At 40.5% G+C, this 21,860-nt stretch overlaps 1 protein-coding gene across 2 annotated transcripts; it reads right to left on the bottom strand.

Annotated features, from left to right (window-relative positions):
• Positions 1-9,267: 9,267 nt before the first annotated feature.
• On the bottom strand, positions 9,268-21,265 carry SPCS3 (signal peptidase complex subunit 3). Of its 2 annotated transcripts, none has more exons than XM_003133320.5 (5): positions 20,990-21,265; positions 19,467-19,540; positions 17,137-17,213; positions 13,695-13,810; positions 9,268-12,729 (listed from the first exon to the last, which is right to left on the bottom strand). In XM_003133320.5, the coding sequence occupies exons 1-5, from the start codon at positions 21,130-21,132 to the stop codon at positions 12,597-12,599; spliced, it is 543 nt and encodes a 180-aa protein (XP_003133368.1). In that variant the 5' UTR covers positions 21,133-21,265; the 3' UTR covers positions 9,268-12,596. The 2 variants fall into 2 exon arrangements, 1 of the variants encoding a protein (XP_003133368.1); XR_014829780.1 differs by having other exon boundaries at positions 11,937-12,729; positions 17,137-17,533; positions 18,743-19,540; positions 20,990-21,260.
• Between the last annotated feature and the right edge of the window lie 595 nt (positions 21,266-21,860).

Below are 21,860 nucleotides of genomic sequence, written 5' to 3'. Positions count from 1 at the left end.
GTAAAGTAGATAAGATAGCTCATATATCCATTTGACTGGATGAATAGAGAAACACCTTGATAGGCTGAGAGCAGGTACAGAAGGGCTCGCCCATTCTCTGCGAGGTGAAATCCCCACCTTTCCTGAGGCGCCCTATTGTCTGGTGGGTGCAGCCATTGCACAAAGGTTTCAGAGTCAAGGGATCTTTACCTCTCTGACCTCAGCTTCCTCCCTTGCTTGTCACGTATCTGTATGCACATTTCTGCTTGATAATTAAGACAGATAATTCTGTCAGAAGAGGAGCCTCATCTGAGCTAATGTGTCAATGCCAGAGGTGCTCCAAGGAGCCAGGCTGCTGTCTCCCAGTTCAGTGGCGTGCTCTTTGTCTCTCCTAGGGAACATGGCTCCCCTGGAAAGAGAGGCCTTTAGAGTAGAGCAGGCTAACAAGCCCCCAGAACAGAGACGACAAGGACAAAACTGCCGGTTGGTCAAAAGGTGGAAATGTGAAAGGTCACTTCAGTTCCCTCCCAGTCCTAGACCCCTGAGTAGGGCTCTAAGGGAGCAGCGTGGTTGTGGGTTCTGAGTATACACTGCATACTGCCAGAAGGTATCACCAACCGGCAGGGCGTTCTGTGTCAGGTGGCACTATAACTTCGTCTCCAAAAGCCACTCTGCCATTCAAAAACACCCACTGTCCTGGATAATGGGGTGAGACCAGTTATTCCATAAAAATCAGCCCCATTTCTTTTGCCCTAAAACAATTTCCTTGCTTAGAAATAGTGTCAGAAGGATAGGAAGACTGTGGATTAGGCATTTAGAAAGTTAGCAGCTGGCGTCAAAATGCAAATCTAGATTCAAAATAAGGGTCCAGCCAAGGGATGGCCACCTCTGCTCCATCCATATCAAAGCCCTTCTTCATACCGATTGGAACCCTAGGTGGCAGCACTGCTTCCCAGACCCTGGGGACAAGGTGCCAGAGTGGGCACGTCCCTTGGTCCACAAACGAGTGAAGAATGAGCAGTGGAAACAGCCACCTCTGGTTTGGCTGGTGTGGGATCTTTGTGGCTGAGCCCTCAGGAAGCTGATGTCCCCGCTACCATGGCCACTGTGTCCTGAACCCACTTGATGGAAACTGGAGCACGTCGAGACAGAAGCTCATCCCCATACAAGCAGGCTATTCTCCACCTGGTTATCAGAGCTGCTTCCTCAGGGAGGCTCTTGGTGAGTACTTACGTGAATCACTAATGTCCTCACATCCTGGGCCGGTTCCTAGATGTCCTTTCCTATACTCTTCCCCAAGCTTGTCACCAGCTCACCAGTTTTATTGCGTGCAAGTGCTGACCCATCACCCAAACTGTGAGTAATTCCCCAAGAACTGGTGTCCATCCACACCTCTTGCACTCACTCTTTCCAGTGGATCATAAGATGTACTACTTAGATACCCAGTTCCTGAGATCTCCCTCACCACCTTCCAGAAGGCCACCTCTCGGTACTGTGGTCATATGGTGTGTCACTCCTGCCTAAGGCAGGATGTGACATAGAGGCATCTATAAACCACATTTGACTTTTCCCTTCTTCAGATACTTCTTGTGAGGTCACAGGTGTGGGTTGAGAGAGGGATGGATGGCAATGAGTTTACTAGTTGATTTGGGACTTGCCTGATCCCATATAATCCCTTCAATTAAATGTGGAGAGTTGTAATGATTTAAGGTTTAACAGATCAAACTTATTTTTGATGTGCCTCTCAAGTTTCATGATTACTGGCATTCAAGGCCCAATAGTGAGCCAAGAATTACTCTTGAAACAGTATCTCCTTTCTGAAGAGAGCAAGGCTTTGCTCCAAAACCTGAAGGGTATATACATTGATTCACCTCTTGGAGCCCACTCACCGCAGACTCCACATAGCGTCCCAGACAAACAGATTCTTGAAGCACCGCTAGATCCATCAGGACATTGGCAGAATTGCTTGCACAGCACAATAGTTGAACTGAAGGATCTGCTTTTATTCTGGGCCACATTCAAGCTAAAGCCTTCGAATCACAGTTTATTCAGTATTTGCGTTGGAGCAGATGCTACAATATGGTACACATTGCCTCCTAAACCCAAGATGATGATATATGAAATGTTTAAACATGACAGATGTAATTTAATAAATAAGCAAGAACCAAGAGACATAAAAAGGGGTCACGGAAATTATAAAATAACAAAACAGAACTTTTACAATGATGGTGGAGGGTTGGACTTCCCATGTCGCTTAACAACATAACTATTCAGTGTTGCTTCTACAGTGTTGGGGGGACCACAAAAGGCTGCCACTTTCCTTTTACTGTAAAAATGAAATTCTATCATGACCCAGATTTCTGGTTGCCTAGTCACTTCACAGTAGTGGTGGCCCCTGAAATTTGTGGGAAAGAGCTCCCACCCTCTGATAAACATGTATTCTATCAACCCGATAGCAGCAAAGCTCCAAATCAGTATTATATCTTATGGGATGGCGATAGAATTAGGCTCCTTGCTCATTAAATTGCAGCAGCAAACAAAATACTGGATGCCTGGAGACAAGACAGAAAAATCTACTTGAGTATAAAAGCAAACTTCTAGCATTCTCAGCTTATTAGGAGACTGAGAGAGAGAGAGAAACGTGATTACTAAATCATTAGCTCCATATAAGCATATAAGTTGCTATGGGCTGTGTTTTTGCCCCAGCCCATGTTGGGCATCATGTTGGCCTTGATACCCTAAGAAAACTCCAGCAGCAACACATCCCAGATGAAGTAAAAATAAATAAATAAATAAATAAATAAATAAAAATAAAGTTGTTTATTTATTTTATGTATTCTTAGCTCTTGGGAACATATACAAAAGCTCCAAGGGAAAAAGGAAAAAGGACCAGAGAATTAAAACCTAAATGTGAAGAGTAACCAAAACCACAATTCAGGATTTTCTGGAAGGCAGAGTTTAGAATCAAGAGACTGAGCCCTGGGTCCACAGAATGGGGAGGAAGGGGGATCCCATGTTAAGCTACAGCCCTTGAAAACACCTAAGGTCAGTGGTCAGAACAATGACCTTGGCCCCCCAGGCAGAAGCAAATGCAAATCCCCACTGGAGGTAAATTTCACCAGTTTAGGTGCTCAGAATGTCTATGGTTGTGAGCTCACAACTTAAAAAATAAATAAGATAAAACCCCAAAACAACTAACCACCAAGACAAAAGGATAAACTACCGTGAGTGAGAATCAGCAGAAATTTTTTTTAAACGGTCTTCAGGAGTTCGAGTCGTGGCTCAGTGGTTAACAAATCTGACTAGCATCCATGAGGATGCAGGTTCAATCCCTGGCCTTGCTCAGTGGGTTAAGGATCCGGTGCTGCTGTGAGCTGTGGTGCAGCTCAGATCTCGCTTTGCTGTGGCTGTGGTGTAGGCCGGCAGCTACAACTCTGATTTGACCCCTAGCCTGAGAACCTCTAAATGCCATGGGTATGGCCCTAAAAAGAAAGAAAGAAAGAAAGAAAGAAAGAAAGAAAGAAAGAAAGAAAGAAAGAAAGAAAGAAAGAAAGAAAGAAAGAAAGATAGGAAGGAAGGAAGGAAGGAAGGAAGGAAGGAAGAAAGGAAGAGTCTTCAGATATTAGAATTTTCAGATTCAAAATTTCAAAAAATGACAGCATGTGAAATGTTATAAAAATAAAAGATGGACTTTAATAAATGAGCAAGAACCAAGCGACTTTAAAAAAGGGTCATGGAAATTGTCAAAGAGCAAAGTAGAACTTTAAGAAATAAAAAATAGTAATAATTCTGTAAGTAGGTTAAATAGTGGATTAGACACATTTTAAAAGAGAATGAGTGGCCTGAAACACAGATCTGAAGAAAATATCCAGAATAAACCAAAGGAGAACAAAGAGAACCAAATATGGAAGAAAAGTTAAAGAACCTGTAAAGATGGAGTGAGGTGTAACATACATCTAATCAGAACACTACAACACAGAGAGGAGAAAGGATATATTTATTTTATGGCTGCACCCACAGCATATGAAAGTTCCTGGGCCAGGGATTGAATCTGAGCCACAGCTGTGGCAACGCTGGCTCCTTGAACCCACTAAGCTGAGCCAGGGATCAAACCTGCACATCTGCAAAAGACCTGAACTGCTGCATTCAGATCCTTCACCCACTGAGCAATGGTGGGAACTTCCCAATAGTTGAAGAGATAATTAGTGACAATTTCCCATTTCTATAAAAGACATAAATCCACAGACACAGAAAATACAATTTCTATCAAACAGGAAAGGAAAGAACTTAGCAGCAGCCAACAGAGAAAATGAAGAATAAGATAAAATGATTAGACTGATCAGTATTCTCAGAAGCTAGAAGATCAGGCAGATAGAGGAATAGGAGGATTTAGTCCATTCAGGCTGCTAAAACAACATATCACAGACTGAGAAGCTAATAAGTAACAAACATGTATTTCTCAGAGCTCTGGAGGCTGGAAGTCTGATCCAGGTGGCAGTATGGCCAGGTGAGGGCTGTATCCTAGGTCTAGACTTCTCCTGGGTCCTGACTGGCAGAAGCGAGGGAGCTCTCACTGGGGCCTCTTCCATAAGGACCTGACCCCTTTCATAGGACTCTACCCTCAGGACCTAATTGCCTCCTGGTCCCATCACCTTGGGCACTAGGATTTTGACATGAATTTCAAGGATTGGGAGTGGGGATCGGGACACAAACATCTAGCCTACAGCAAATGTCTTCAAAGAGTCGAGAGAAAATAAGTTAATCTGGAATTAATCACCCAGCAAAATTTTTCAACAACATGGTCAAAATGACATTTTTTTTAAATAAACAAAACCTAAGGGCATTACTACCATCATTTCATCGGCAAAGGAACCTCAAAGGATAGACTTCAGAAAGGTGAGCCAAGAGAGAGGTAACAGCAAGTCAGGCAAATAGTAAATATGTAAGTAAATCTAGACATCAATGTTTGCAGTGATGATGATGAGGGTGATGTCAAATTCATCTTATTAATTAAAAGAAAGCTAAAACAATGGCCCACAGCAACATGAAGTTCTCAAGCAGGTGAATATGGTCAAAGTGTGCTGCAAGAACTCTTCTAGATGCTGGGAGTACAGCTATGGGCAAAAACAAAAATTCCAGCTCCTGTGAAGCTTACTTACATTCTTTATAATTTACATTCTTAAGAATTCATTTGAAATCATTACCTTAAAAATCTGTTACACATGCATGGCAATATTTCAAGGTTTACACAATTTAAAAAAATCAATGAATTAAATATGAAATAAACACAAAAAGGCTCAACCAATTCAAAATAAAGAAACAAGCATAGAAACAAAAGGTTGTATAAAAAGGAGAGAAAAACCAATTAAAAGGTAGAGATCATCAGATTGGATTTTTTAATTTTTTCTTTTGTGATACATAATTTTTTCTTTTTATAGCCACACCCACAGCCTATGGAAGTACCTGGGCTACAGGTCAAATCAGAGCTACAGCTGCAGGCCTACACCATAACCACAGCAACATCAGATCTGAGCCACATCTGTGACTGTAGCTTGCAGCAACACCGGATCCTTAACCCACTGAGCGAGGCCAAGGATTGAACCTGAAACCTCGTGGACACTATATTGTGTTCTTAACATGCTGAGCCACAATGGGAACTCCAAGATTGGATTCTTAAAATCCAGCTTTATACTGCTTAAAAGAGATATCCCTAAAACACAAGGACATAGTAGGGATGGAAGTAAAATGATTGAAAACTGTATCCTGTGGTGCCAAATAGCCACACTGTTTTCTATTTCCAGTTTGTAGTTCAGATTGCCCAGAAAACACCATTTTTTCCATACTGTTAGTGGGCTTTTTAATTTGATTTTCAATGACTTTAAAAAATTTACCTGTCTTGTTTCAGCAAGAGGGTATTTATTAGCAGTGTGCACACAGGTATGACAAGTTTGACTTCCACTAGTCCCATCCTTAATTTATCATTTTTTCCCTCACATTGATTTTCAAGGCTTGTCTATTTATGACACAGATATTGTTGTCTCTTACCTTATCACACTTACAGATTTTAGCAATTTTTAATGTGAGTTAAGAGAAAATGTGCATATTCCTGTGGGTCATTTTTCTTCATGTCTTTCAGTGTACACATCAGACAGCAACACTAGCTGCATGAAATGCTGGAAACCCTAGGTTTTTCGGAGCCGTCACCAGAGGGCACCAAAGCTCCGGTAATGAGCAAAAGAGGCACATTTGAGAAAAAGATATGACGGATCTGTTTCCCACAAGCTTTTCAGAACACATCTGGCTGGTTGCAGGGGGGGTGGTGTGTGTGGGGGGTAGGTGTGGGTGTGTGTGTGTGGGGGGTAGGTGTGGGTGTGTGTGTGATTTCCACCTCATGAGGGTAAAATGACATACCAGGGATTAAGGTGTAGGCCCTGCACAGAGCACAGTGCCCAGCTGAAGGCTTTTTCAAAACCAAGATAGGAAAATTATATTGAGGAAAATTACTTCCCTTTCTAGTAATTTAATAGGTTACACTGAGCTTAAAATATTTCATACAGAATATGAATATATACGCAATTACATGAATAAGTTATACTGAATTCTTATAAGAAAATATACACAGGAATACATACAGAAAGTACATAGTAAACCATTCTCCTGTGCCATCTCACTAAATAATTAAAGCAGTGATCCTCTGGATATATATCTGCTTCTTGTCCCTATTCGTCTTTGTAAAACTTCTTGGGCTGAGTGTCTTTCTTCTATCAACAAGCTCTTTATTACATGATTTCTAGCCAAGGGTACCTGACTCCTGTATTTCACCAGAAAATGTGAAGCGACCATAAAGTTGGATGGCACCTAGTGGTGAGCAGGAACCAGTGTGTGTCCTGGTGATGGACACTGGAGTGGACTTTGGAGCCAGCAGGACCTGCGTTCAGTCCCCTCCTAGTCTGATCTTGAGCTAAATTTCCGGAGCCTGCTTTTCCACACATCTATCACCTGTCCTGTTCCTTGGATGCTCCAGGAATTCTTGCCTCTGGTCCCTGCTGCTCCCGAGATGAGGATTTCTCCCTGACCTGATACCCACCCATGCAGCTCACACTCTCACAGCCCTCAGGTACCACCCTGCACCCAAATGTACCCTATTCTCTTCCCTGATTATTTTCTTCCATTGTAGGTATGACACTTGATATAGCTTGACTTCCTGATTCTCCCCACTGGAGGGAGAGCCCCATGAGAGCAAAAACTGTCTTCCACTTGGATCAGGGCCCTGGCCCTAGCGACTAGAACAGTGCCTGGCAAACAGGAGCACGACGGATGACAGATGCATGTGAATAATGAATGACACCCAGGTATGTTATGACTGATCACAATGTTTATAAATCTCCTGGCATACAGTAACCAGTAATATGTAATCACTGCTATGATGAAATTCTTGTTACAGCCTCTTCAATTTCTCGATTCTTATTATAATTTGCACTTTTCTGAAGCAAGGGGTCTTGACACTGATTAACTAGGTAACCCTCTTTTTTTCTTTGAATGACTTGGAAGGAGTAAATGAGCATTTCGCCATAGCCCAAAGCTGTACTTTGTGAAACCTGAGTGTTATGGGTGTTGCATGAGTGTGTCATAAAGCACACTGATATAGAAACACCATCTAGCAGGTTGCCCTGGAGGCCTTTTCTCGCATGTAGTGGGTCTTCCCGACGGGAAGTGACTGACACAAGAGGCCTTAGATTGGGAAGGACTGCTCCCATTGGCCTCAGTGATTGCAACCAGGTACCAAAGCTCTAATTTTATCCTGGAAGGCCTTCAACATCAATGATTTAGCACTTAATGCAGCTCAAGGAATATGGTGCAGGAACAGGTAAGATCATCTGCTGGTTAAGATGTTTTTCCAGCAATGCTATGGGCAACTTTTTCTCCTGGAGTTCACGGCACACACCATGGCCGGCCGCTCCACCACCACCAGCTCTGCTGAGCCTGGACAGAGCACACAGACCACTTCAACACCAAGTTCCTTAGGTTTCCACTCAGAGAGGCTCCTCAGCCTTCCTGGCCCACTGCACCTGTCAGGAGAGTTTTGGCAGAGGGATTGAACGTGACAAGTGACCCCCACCTCCCACCCACTTTCCTGTATTTATTTTGTCAGTAATAGTCACTGCAATCACATTTTACTCCTTGACTCTGTAAGAAAAATCTTAAAGGCAGGGCTGAGAACAGCCAGCTTTACTATACCATAAAAACAAAAGAAAAACAAACTTTCCAAGCACATAAAGTGCTTTGAGGTGCTGTCCGTATCAGCATCCACCCCACCCCAGGGTGTAAGCCCATTAAAGATGCTGGGTAAACCACACAAATTAGTCATAAAACTGGTGAAATCCAAATAAAGTCTGGATTGTACCAATTTCCAGGTTTAGATACTGAGGTACAGTTATGGGAGATGTTATCACAAGGAGAAGCTGGGATTAAGAGTACAAGGACCTGTCCGTGCCAGTTTTGTAACTTCCAGTGAACTATAGTAATTTTTCAAGGATTAATAAAGGCCTTTAAACAACATATTTAGTTTCCTCCATTCACCATCCTTTTCAAAACTGAAAATATTGTTAAATTACTTACCAGAAATGTATTTCTAATTAGCAGACAACTTTTAGAACCTATTAATGGTATTGTAGGAATATCTCATTATCAGAAAAATGATCAGGGATTATTAGGTAGACAAAAAGCCACTGGGGAGAAATAAGGAGGCAATGCACTGATTTTAAATAAAAATAAATTATTTAGCACTTTGTAGAAAAAGATGCTGTGTAAAGAAATGTTTAATTTCTTGACTGCTATGGTGTATTCAGGTGTAAAGAACTGGCGGTCAGTAAACTATTCATCTTTAAGTTGAAAGTTATAAATGATGGGACATTATTATATAACATGTAATATACAATAACCCAGCTGAGTATTCTGGCCCATTTCTTCATAAGCTGAACAGGCACCTTGAGATTTTTTTTTTTTTTAAGTCAAGCCTGTGCGCTGACTTTACGAATCTTTCCCACAGGCACCGCACCGCCCCCAGGGCCCTCATTATTGGGAGCCTGGCGCTGGGAAGACCAGGTCTCCGCAGCAAGGGCAGGGGCAGCCCTTGCCTAGATGAGGCCATCCATTCGGGCCTGAAAAGAAAGAAGAATCTCTAAGGTCCCCAAGAGCTCACGAAGGAAGAGGGCAGCCATCACAAAGGAGGAGAGCATTAACTACAAAGTGGTGTCCTCAGCCTGGCCACATTACAGAGACAGTGACTTCATTCAGCATCAGTATTTATTGGGCACCCATCATGTGCAGAGCACTGTGCTAGGCGCTGGGGAAGATACAAGGATAAAGTCAACAGACTGCCCTCAGAGAGCTCACAGTCTAGTGCAGAAAGATTGGAGTGTGACTAGCCTTCCCCGCCCACCTCACATTAAAAAAGAAAAAACTCCAGTTTACTCTTAGACTCGGATTCATCCATTTTCTTTTAGTTCAGCAGCTTCACATTTAAAAAAGCATAAATCTGAAAATCTTTTAAAATGCATACTCTCACTTGTAAACAAAATGCATTTTCATTAGAAAAACACTGAACATTTATTGCAATTAAGAAAATCCTCAAACATATCTTCAGTATTTTCACGTTTTTATCATTTTGTAAAGTGAACAGTTTCTGAATTGCATCAAAACGTGCAACAACTTTTTTGAAATAGAACTTTAAACCACTTGGAATCAACATGAATGAAAGGTACACAGGCCATCTGCTAAAAGCAAGGAAAGCTTCTGAAATGGATGGATGTTTACTACCAAACTTCACAGCTTGTTTTCTTCCCCCATAAACTCATTTATGTCCAAAGCATCAAAGTATTTCCATTAACCTATACTCCACAGATGTTAAGCTTTGGATCACCAAGCTTTAGATAGAATAGTGAACAAATAAATATTCCTTACAGCCTTAAAGCCCACCTCTTAGTGTGTTACTAGGCTAGCCAGACCCACCAGAGCTGTCAAATGATTCCAGGGCGGAAACTCACAGTAACCATTCCTATTACACCGTAAGGAATTTCTTCAGTTTTCTGTTATTTCCCTTTAAGCACGAAGGAACCAAATGCAATCAATGAAGGGAGTAACAAAATACTGACAGAGCTGTTTGTCTAGAGAAAAGGGCCATGTAAGCAGCACATCTTAAAATTGACTCATTTCTAAACTACTTTAATAAGTGTCTTGCAATTATTCTCTTTCCCCAGGATCACCTCCTCACTCAGATGTTCCTCCTCATTCTTAGGTTTGTTTAAGTATGAAGCCTCAGGTCTTTGTGGAGACTGTAAGACTCATGAAAACACTGACACTAAAATAGACGGTACAGTTACCAACTAAGCAACAGGTTGGTAGAACTTCAGTGAACCTGCAAAGCTGCACACCCAAAAATGAGCTCCTGAGAGGAGTTCTTATTCCCACTTTGGGCATCTTATCCTGAGCAGCTTCCCTTACGTAAAAGCAAAAAACTATTTACCCTTCATTCAAATGAGCCTTTCTACTATTCCTCAGCAAACTCCAAGAGCAGGTAGGCACAGACTGAACAATCACTGAGTTAAATCTGTTCATCTCCAGCAGACACAGATCCAGGCCCTCGACCCGCCAAAGCCACAGGCTCACTGCATGTCCCTTTGGGGAGAACACACCCCAAAGAACACACATCTTTAAGCTGTGACAGTGGCCAATTTTAAGTTTCCTTGTCTGGTATTTGTACAAACTACATGGGGTTAAATTTCTGGATGTAGATTCTAACAAAAACGAAGTCAGATCAATACGAAGTGTATGTTAATTCACCTTGCTGTCTTTACATTACTAAGGTGCTTTTCTGTTCAATCTTTCTTGCCCAACAAGTACAAGAATTTTATAGACTTGTGGGGTATAAAAGAACCATTATTTAATTTAACTAGTCCAACTTTCTCATTTTAGACATAAAGAAATGAAGCCCTGAAAAGTTTAATAAAAATTTGGGAGCCAAACTCAGTGCAGTATTCAGGATACCTCTGACTTCACAGGAACACATGTCCTATAACTGATATAACTAAAGGGAGCTGTTATTTCACATGAACTAAGTATAACAAATGTTATTCTTAGGAAACATTAGCCCTTGGTGGTCACTGCTGACAGTGCACCTACAGTGTGTGGTTTTGCTTTTCAGGGTGACTGATTTGTAGCTGCTTCCTTTGAGGATGTTTGTTTGCCCACTGCAGGAAAAAATTATGTTAAATATGATCATATAATCAATCTCTAAATTATTTTTAGATACATTTGGATTCTTACACTCTTAACATGAATAAAATTTATGTAGAGAATGAGTGAGATATTACCTCTATATAAATTGTTGGCAACTTGAAAATTAGTCACTTCCATACAGGATGGGAAACCTCTGGTGGGTAATTCAAAGGGCATCCAGGGTAACAAAAAATATATTGAAAATTATATAAGTGAATTTTGATTAGTCTGTAATCTGAGGTATAAAGGAAAGGATATAATCAGAGAATTAGATCATAGTTTAAGATCAGATGTTCAAAAACGAATGAAGATGCAAGGGAAGAGATAAATGAGAGTTCAAGGGTTAACTCTCTTCCTTGCTAGCTAGGTAATAACCTTGAAGCAATTCAATGAACTTCTGGGTTTCAGTTTCTTTATCTGCAAAGAGCTAACATTTGTACTACTTACCTCATTAGATTCTGAGGATCACATACAGTAAAATACATGAGTGCTTGTAAATGGAAAAGCACACCATTTTAGCAAAATATGGAACTAGAAAAAAATCTTAGATAATTACCTCTCAGTGGCACTAGGCATGCTTACCAGAACAAATTTAACTCATAGGATAAACCATGCATTTTTAACTTCCAGTGGCAATGTTTAAAAAAAAAAAAAAAAAAAAAAAAACACACACACAGACATAATACCAAGGAACTTTTTTTAAAAAAGCACTGAGAAACACACATTGGATTGACTTAAGAGACTTTAAAATGATTTAGAATGATTTACAGCATATAAAGAGGTATTTAGTCTTTAGTGGAGAAAGTTGCCAGTCTCCTATAAGAAAACCAAGCATTGTGGGCATTCTTTAGACAAACGGAATAAAATTCCATCACTTTTGGCTATTTTGTAAAACAGACTTCTCAACAACTTAATTTTTCCAGTATTTAGACATATCCTCAAAGAGCTAAGAGAGAATGTCTGCTTCTAAATCACACCCAATGTGAACCTGCATAAGTGCAAAGCACAGGGTTCCTCTAACTCCACAGGCACCAGAAAGGTTTAACTGCCCTTCATGCTCACTTCATATTCCATAAAGAATAATGGAAATACAGGGAATACTTCAAATATAAATATTTTACAAATCCTTATGATACTCCACTCTAGTGGCCTTTGTTTCTGTTTGTAAAATTAAGTTTAAGTAGCACTTTAACCTTTCCCTTCAAATATGCCTTTTGACGTTCACTCTTATGCCCCCCCCCAAAAGTTAACAACTAAAAACAAATGAAGATGCAAGGGAAGAGATAAATGAAATACGATTCATTAGGTATAAAAATATGTTGTTTCAAATTCAGAATAATTTAATAACTCTTCGTTATTTCATATGTATCTGGAAATGGGACAGACACATGTCCTGATCCTGTCACAAGAGGTAGAATTCCAGCATTTGGTACAACATTCCAAGATAGGGTTAAAGTGACATTCCTGTTTCCCCTATAAAAAGATAATAAACATATAATAAACACATGTCAGCAGAAACATTTGTAGTTCAATAAAAAGTTTTAATTCAAGTACTGAGGCATCAAATACTTTATTTTTTACCAGCTATTCTTAATTGGAATTCTAATCTACAAACTAGCCTTCTCAAGTCTTCTGAAATCCAGAGCAGTGCTGAAGAACTCCAGCGTTCTCACTGCAGGTACCCCGTGAGGACCTGCCTAAACTCACTTCTACAGTCACACTATTCCAGCTATCAGCTAAAAAGCTGTTAAGTTAAACACAGAGAATATAGTGAGCTTTGAGGAAGAAATCAGAAGACAATTATTTGAAACCTAACTGTATCATTATCTAGCTGGGCAAGCTTGAACAAATCACAATCTCTCATGGCTGGAAACTTTTCATCTGCAAAACAGGGCTGGTTAAAAAAAGCTCTCCCCTAAAATCCTTTCCAATATTAACCCACAGAGTTTAAGGGCTAAAACTGACCCCAAAGATCAATTATTCTAATTCCTTCATTTTGTGTAACAGGAAACTGAGGTTCAGAGAAGTGGATCAAAATGAGAAACCACACTGTCTCCTCATTAAGGCTTGGATGGCAAGTCCCTCACGCTGCCTAGGAGCCCTTGAGGATCACATACCACCCGGTGTCAGCAAGCCCAGGTTCTAGGTCCCCAAGGGCAGAAGCCACAAACTAATACGTTTCCCATAATGCGAGGGAACTGAGCTTATATTAGACCCCAGTTTGCAAGGCAGTTATTTCACCATCTTCCAATTCAGATCTGCATAAATGTTTTTCTTCTTTCAATTTTCCTCTTTTACCCTCTAAGATTTTTCTTTAAAATAAAAATGCAAAAAAAAAATAAATAAATAAAAATAAAATAAAATAAAATAAAAATGCATCACATCTTTCTCTCCCCTTTACACATCATTACATGTAAAAATGACAAAGAATTGCTCACTTGAGACCATTTCCATCGTCAAAGAAAAAATACTTTGTTTTCATATCTTTCAACAGCAGCTTCGGATTATCACCCCTCAGAACAATCTTGTCCCAAAGGACAACTTGGTTCAGGGCCTACATTAAAATGAAAATTAATTAGATAATTCATCAGAAATAGCACTTCAAAAGTACTAGTAAGCAAACAGTCTAATTTACATGAACGATTCCAACTCTGACGGAACTGATAAAAATCTTACAACAGACGAAATGATTAACAAAGGGGAAGATATATAAGAGGGAATCAAACTTGTCTTGCACAAAAGAAAGATACGTCCCTAAAGGAAATCACTCCTTCTGTTAAGGCAGCTATAATATTTGGAGCTCTCAAAGCTTACTTGGTACAAGGTTTTAGACTTAGGTTCTCCCCAGGGTGAGGCCACAGGAGAAAACAGAAACAATTAGAATCCCTGGAAGGGAGGCTTTCTTTTAAATCACTTTCCCCTGTAAAATTTCTGAGACCCTCCAACTCAATGTGGACCCTGCATGATGCCAGGCAAACAAAGAGAACTGATGAATCTGTGTGTCTCGCACTGTTAGTACAGGTCACTGCTGTCAGACCAGTGCATGAAAACTAATGTTATCGCCAAGGTTTTAAATCATCAAGCAATCACTAAAGAAAGACTTCTTAACATTTTTCCCTTTAAATTGAGAAGTTAGACAATCCTTTTAAGGCACTGTTTTGACATATCACAAACAAGTTCTATTTGGGAAATTAGGGAATTAAAATGAAGAAAAAACTACATTTGTAACCACTACTAAATCCCAAGAAATTTGTTCTTATTAAGCTATCATCCATCAGCTTGTGAGGCCAACTGCTCAGCAGTGGTGACTACGTTAACTGAAAAGCAATGTGGAAAAATTCATTTCTAAAAGGAAGTTCGAATCTTCACCTTAAAGCCTCTAACATTAAACAGAAACATCAAGACTGAAGAACACTAAATCAAAGATATGCCAAAGTAAAGTGACTTTTCATGTGTATTTATTCATTCACCAAAGCAGTAATCTGCCAAATTCCAAACTGTATCAACTTACTAGTCATGCTGAAGTAAACCAGAATTATGCATATAATTTAAGTATATCTGTCACCAAGAAATCTGGATCATTTGCTGAGACTTCCTGAATAATTCTTGTGTTTACAGTTGTTACTCTTCAGAACACCTTTTTCTAACTATTTAACACTTTGTTGATTCTCAAGGGATCAAAACTTATTCAACCAAATATTCCTAGTGCCTTAACAAAATAAAATATATTCCATAAAAGATATGCTCAAAATAAATATATAATGAAGTGCTAAAAATTTCAGATGACTAATTAAAGCAATTAACAGTTAAAGTTGATTCATTTGTCAACCCCTGAAAATGAACACAATTCAAAAACAATATAGAAGTGGACTCTAACTACAAATTAGATGCAAATTAACTACAGGGATGCTAATAACAGACCATAAGGGCAACACAAGTAAGAACAACACAGAAGCACATTTTAATTCCAGATTTCGCCTTCAGAGTTTGATTCACATATCAGAATCATTCATTTTATACTTTCAGGACCCAAGAAGATTTCTGTTTTAGCAATATGCTATATAAATCTCAACCCTTACTCTATCTGCAACAAAAGCTCTACATCAGACTGGACTAACAAATTTCAGTCACAAACTAATAGTTTTAATAGTGTTACAACAGCTTTTAATTATAAAACTTCTGACAAACTAATTTATTAAAAAGACTACTTTTTTTTTTTTTTTTTGCTTTTTAGGGCCACACCCATGGCATATGGAGGTTCCCATGCTAGGGATCTAATTGGAGATACAGCCGTCAGCCTATGCCACAGCCACAGCAATGCCAGAACCGAGCCATGTCTGCAACCTACACCACAGCTCACAGCAACAGCTCACATCATGTATTAAAAAAGGAAAATAAAACATTTAAACGAATTTTTAAATAACCCAAGAGCTGATTCACAAATTAGTCACCTTTAGATAACAATATATCCGGGTAATGAGACTTGTAGCTTAGCAACATCCTTTCAAATCTTATCTAGAAATGGTCTCCAAAGGTGTTTTTTTACTCTTTCTTTGTCTTTTAAGGGCCACACCTGCAGCCTATGGGAAGTTCCAGGCTAGGGGTTGAATCAGAGCTGCAGCTGCCGGCCTACACCACAGCCCCAGCAACAACGGATCCAAGCCGCATATTCACCGCAACACCTGAGCAGTGAGGCCAGGAATCAAACCCTCATCCTCATCCTCATGGATACTGCTCAGATTCTTAACCCACTGAGCCACAATGGGAATTCCTCTCCAAAGGTTTTCGATCACAAGTTGTTCTAAACACCAACCCTAAACTATGCATCTTTATTTACCAATTACATGTATGACACACATTACTATTACTAGATTTATCAGCATTGATAGTGAATGTAAATGTGCATTTCAAATAGTCTTCTCAACTAATGTTGAATTTTCCTCAGCCAACTATTTATTAGATCTTGTCTTTTAATCCGTTAATGTGGTCAGGCAGAGTGGAGCAGACTTAGCAGCTCAGCTGTTTTCCTGGTGCTCACATGTGCTTGGACCACTAGCATTCCGCTCAATCTGTGGTTTCCTCGCAGGAATCTTTTTAAGCCATTTTTCCATTTGTGAAGATTAGTTTATTTAAAACTAAATAATATAATCTCAAGCAAAACTTTGCAAAATGATGAAAGAGGATGAACAAATGTATATGGATAGTTGACCTCTTGCCTACAGAACTGCTCTTCTTCCTCCAAAGTATCTGCATGTTTTAGGAGGCATGTGACCATTTGCTTGAGGACCGAGTATAAATATCAATCAGTCCATATAGCAAGCATCTCAAAGTTTAACATCTTTTTCCTTTTATTTTAGTTGTTGTCATTAAAAAATTTTTATTATAGTATATTTGATTTACGAGATTGTGTATTTTTATTTTGAATGTTTCTGTACTTTTATTATGAATATTTTGTACTTTTATTCTGAACTGAGAAATACATAAACAGAATTTTGGTTTCCAGTTCAGAACATGAGGAGCTTGGAAGTTGCCACTCCATTCTAACATCAAGTAAAAAGCTGAACAAACTGAAAAACCGTCAATTCTTCTCAGATCTTAAGAAAAGAAATAGTAGTTCCTGTTTTCCTTATATACCTATGACTTACCTTGCTTGCACCCCATTCTTGGGGACCACAATACAAGACAACTGTAGAAACAGAGAAACAAAAAAGACAGAAGCTACCAAAGGAGATAGTTTTCTTAGTAGAGTCACCTGTCCATGAACTTGTGAATTTTATTAAATTACTCAGGTCAGATTATTCTGAATATATAAACTTTATATTCTTTCCTAGAGGATAAAGTTTCAAACATCTACTAAAATACTTCCATACATATACTTACATTATTTTTTGTTGAATATTCTGCTGATAAATAAAGAAACAACTGCTTAACATTCCAATCAAATATATTTTCTAGATGTAAATAAATTAAGGAATAAATAAATCATAGAGCAGCATACAACTTTAAAGCCAATTTTAATTATTTTTAGTTATTCATAGCAATAATGACATTAAAAAAAAAAAAAAAAAGAGGAGTTCCCGTCGTGGCGCAGTGGTTAACAAATCCAACTAGGAGCCATGAGGTTGCGGGTTCGGTCCCTGCCCTTGCTCAGTGGGTTAATGATCAGGCGTTGCCGTGAGCTGTGGTGTAGGTTGCAGACACGGCTCGGATCCCGTGTTGCTGTGGCTCTGGCGTAGGCCGGTGGCTACAGCTCCGATTCAACCCCTAGCCTGGGAACCTCCATATGCCGCGGGAGCAGCCCAAGAAATAGCAACAACAACAACAACAAAAAAGACAAAAGACAAAAAAAAAAAAAAAAAAAAAAAGAAAAGAAAAGAAAAAGGAAATGTGGCCCAGAAGCATACTGGGCCACTAATTAAAAAAAAAAAAAAAAAAAAGTAAAAGAAAACATGTAAAATTCAGCTTATCCCAAAGTCAAAAACATCAGTGAGATTATCAGCTCCTGCTCCTCTAAGCATTACTAACTCAGATACGTTCAATAATAATAACCAAGAAACATGAAATTTAGTTTTCTGTAAAATCAACCAAGTCTAAAAGAAAGAGGTCTTAAGATTCAAGCACAGATGATTCCACTGGAGTTCTAGAGTATAACCAACATATCACAATATAACCTAATGTTATACAGAAGTGAACTAAGCTCAATTAATTAAATTAAGTACAGTAAACTGTACATGTTGCTTTTGAACACAGGCCCAAGATGTCTCAACCAATGAAGTGCTTTAGTAAGAGTCCACAGCTGAATACCAGTGTTGTTTCACCCCTTTACCAGAGTGGGGGCGGGGAACTCACCAGGATTAATTATAAGACTGGTGTCACTGAGAAACAAACTGAGTTAATGTTTGGATTTCATTAAGCACCATAAGGAAATGATTATGTCTTTTTATTACATCCATTTCCATACTAACAACTACATGTTCACGTTATTGTGCTCTTGGATAAGATCTGTGTATTCACTTAGAATCCCTATTTTAGAACTTAGAAATCTTGGCTATCTTCTTATAAGAACAAGTACAATTTCAAGTTTTAGCAGCCATATTAAGAAACTCTACAAATGATAAGATTGAGAATACATAATAACTGAGATATCAGGAAATTTCCCTATAACTGCCCAGATACACAAGTTCCTACTATCACACTAGACCCCAACTCCCACTCACTAGCTTAAAAAAAAAAAAAAAAAAAAAAGACTTGAAGATTTAAAAGCAGAAGTTTAATATAGGACTTTTCTGATGGTCTACTCTATTTCCTAAAAAGGTGCCTACAAAACTAATTCCTAGTCTATTTCTAAACCTAGTAATTATTTTCTAAAAAATAAAGTTAAAACTAATTTCAGGGTAGTAAAGAGGCATGTCAGATAAACTTCCCAGGTACATAACCTGCTTCCATTCTTCAAACAACTGTTTTACACAAATTGAGACAGTTCAACCTCCATAACCAATTTTAATCCCAGGGTTTTAAAAAGGCAGGTGAGATCCTAAAAGCAGCAGAGAACAATGCTGCCAATGTGGTAATCTTTGACCTTTGAGAAGATACAACTGGCCAAAATCAAAAGGTGGAAATTCAGAATAAAGAGAAAATATTTAAATATTTTTAAGTAACTCTTGCAATTGTTAAGATTTCTCTGAATTTCATTATAAAAGCACTTATAAAAAGAACTATAATGGCAAAATGCTAATACGGTTTACTAATAATCATCTGGTAACGACCTGAACCATAGGAGATGCAAATCACTTTTTTACATATGTTTCTCTCTGCTATCACAAAATATGCATATATTCTTTAAGACTGTACGTGAAATACTACATCTAGGTAGGCTGAGTTCTGGTAACATTCTTCTTTAGTCTCAATGATCTAATTTCATTTTCTTTCCAATATATAGATTCAAACTCTCCTGTAGCTTTAGATCTATTTACTGTTTCTGTGAAGATTTAAAGTGTGTTCACACAATAATAACTCATGAATCTATAAATAAGTTTCTTTAAGGTATGAATGAGGAGATATTAGCATGATTATACCGATGAAAACATAGGCACAGAAATTTCCAAGGTTTGACTGATTCAATGAATAAACATACTTACTGCCCCCCAATCACTAACATGTATATTATCAAACTAGAGAGAAATCAATGAAGTATTTTCTGAAAAGGATATCAGCAGTTATATCAAAAGTAATGAATCCAAGATCACTTCTTTCTCTAGGTCCAGTGAAGTCTTCTACATTTTTTCTAGAAGTAAAGATAATAGTTTTACCATCCTTCCAACATAACAGCATATAAAATTCACAAAATTCTTCACATAAAGTGAAAGACAGGGGTCTAATTGTATGCACATCTGAAAAAACAATCCCACAAAGAAACAAGTAAAAATCAGAAAAATTTATGTGAAAACAGGATAAACATCTTAATCCACTATGAAAATGGGTCATCAGCTACTTTCATTTAACCTAAAAGAATCCCTCACAAAACCCAGGGAGCAGATTAAAAACTATTCATAGAAGGTGTAAATACTTGATGTCAAGTGATTTGGTCCAACGGGTAGAAGGAAATTACTACAAGGTGGTGTGTAATCAACATAAAATGAACAGCTGTATTTACTGAGCACTTACTAAGTGTCTGGGTCAGGTCCACTACATATTTTTCACAATTATCTCAATCCTCACAACATGCCCACGAGTTAGACAAAAGGAAACGAAGGCCCAGAACGGTAAGAAACTTGCTCAAGATTCTCAGTAGCTAACAGCTGTTCCGTGTTCACAATGCGCCAAGCTCTGCTGATCCCTCCCAGAGCAAGGAACAGCCGTGATTGCCAGCCTGGGTCTATTTCAATCTAAAAAAAAATAGTAACTAACAAACATCAATATAGGAAAGGGTAGAGTAGGGGACAGCTCTGAGATAACTGGCTGGTTGACAATTCTGACTTAGAAATAAAACTAAGGTTGAAGGAGAGCGCACATGGAAGAAGGCATACAGAAGCCAGACAAGAGAGCGGGGATGGGGGGCGGAAATAGCTAGAATCGAAGAAAAAAGTGCTAGAGAATAAAAATTAGAAAGGAAAAAAAATAGGCATTAGCGAAAGGACAATGTCATTTCAAAATTCGACTTGGGACATTCTCCCAGATGTACTAAAGCAACCGGCCCTTCAAAAATAAAACTGAAAACACGTCTTATCAGGGCACTGGGATGCCCAGTCCTCTCCGGGCATCCCAACCTCGGCCGCCAACTTGGCAGCCGCAGCGAGTCGGTGCTGCGAGGAAAGGCCCTGGGGAGGGGCTGCGGGCCGGGCTCGGATCGGGTCGGGCTGTGGGCAGCCCGGGGGTGGCTGCTACTGGACTCCGGCGCAGGGCCGGAGGCGGGAGGCGGGGAGCGGCGCCCGTTTTGCTGTTGTGTTGCTCCCTCATTGGCCCGCGCGGGCAGAGGGAAGTGAGGAACAGGAAGGACGCAGAGGCACCGGCCGGAGTAACGCTCAAAATTAAAATTTAAGAGCAAGCCCGGGAAGATGAGGCGGAGGGTGGGCGCCGAGGGGGGACCGGGGAGCTGCGGGTTCCGCCCGGCTGGACACTGGGGAGCGAGGGTCGCTCGGGAGGGGCCCCGGGGAAGCGCAGACGCCCGGCTCGTCGCCCCGCGCGGCCGCCCGGTCTCGGCGCCCGCCCGCCGCCCGGCCTCGGCCGCACTCACAGCATGATCCGAGAGACGTGCAGCCGCACCGGGACGCTCCGGTCTTTGAAGGCGGTGGTGATGAAACAGCCGAAAGTGAGCGCCGCCATCACGCTCAGCGAGAAGGCGAACAACGAGTTCGCCCGCGACAGCACCGTGTTCATCGCGGCGGACGCCCCGAGCCCCGCTCCACACGCACACCCGGGACCCCGTTCCGGCCGCGGACCGGCTCCCAGCGATCCGCGCCGCCTGCGCCGCGCGTTCCGGGGGCGCGCCGTCGCGGCCCCGCCTCCTTTCCGGTCCCGCGACGCGTGCGAGCGCGCCCCCGCCTCCCAGACACACCCACCAGCGGGCGGGACGAGCCGAACCCGCGAGACTGAGCCTCAAGCAAGCCCGCCCCTCCTTGGCGCCTCCACCAATCAGCGACGAGCAGGGGAGGTGCTGGGCTTTGCCGCGGAAGGGCCACCTTCTCGGTTCTCCTCTGGCCTCCAAGCCCGTCAACCTTCTTTCTCAGGCCTTTTTCAAGCGGTCTGCGTCTGTGGCCTCTTGGGTGCTTAGGTGCCGTCGATTTGCACCTAAAACCCTCAGCTAAGCAAGGTAGTTTGCTGTGTGTCCCGACGTATCGCGTTTGGAAGCAGCACTCTCCAAAACCCCTGGTCTTTTGTCACACCTGGAGTTAGAACTTCAGCTTTTGGGAGGGCTTAGAGGGCCTTTACTTTCCACGCCCAACCTCAGACCAGCTCCTATTCATGCTTTGCCTTCCTATGGCAGCTAAAGCTGTTTTAGACTATAAGGGTGCCGCTACCAGTTTTAAATTGTTGCATGTTAACAAGGTGGATCCTATAACCAAAAGAATGACCTCGCTGGGTTCTTAGGATCAAAGGAGGTGATG

The sequence above is a fragment of the Sus scrofa genome, chromosome 15 (genome assembly GCF_054392235.1).
Source record: "Sus scrofa isolate SSC_HxYL_T2T_F1_AM1 chromosome 15, Sscrofa_HxYL_maternal_Yorkshire_Landrace_v2.0, whole genome shotgun sequence".
In the NCBI taxonomy this organism is placed as follows: Eukaryota; Metazoa; Chordata; class Mammalia; order Artiodactyla; family Suidae; genus Sus; species Sus scrofa.
The sequence above is the reverse complement of the archived record's forward strand: the minus strand, read 5'-3'. Positions and strand labels throughout refer to the sequence as shown.

Bases quoted from the DNA above. Each gene is read 5' to 3' on its own strand.
- SPCS3 (XM_003133320.5), bottom strand. From the start codon at position 21,132: ATGAACACGGTGCTGTCGCGGGCGAACTCGTTGTTCGCCTTCTCGCTG. The intron at 19,541-20,989 runs GTGAGTGCGGCC...CTTTACTTCTAG, and splicing joins CACGTCTCTCGGATCATGCT to AAAAAATGTAGAAGACTTCA. The intron at 17,214-19,466 runs ATATCCTTTTCA...TAATTTATTTAC, and splicing joins TACTTTTGATATAACTGCTG to ATCTAGAAAATATATTTGAT.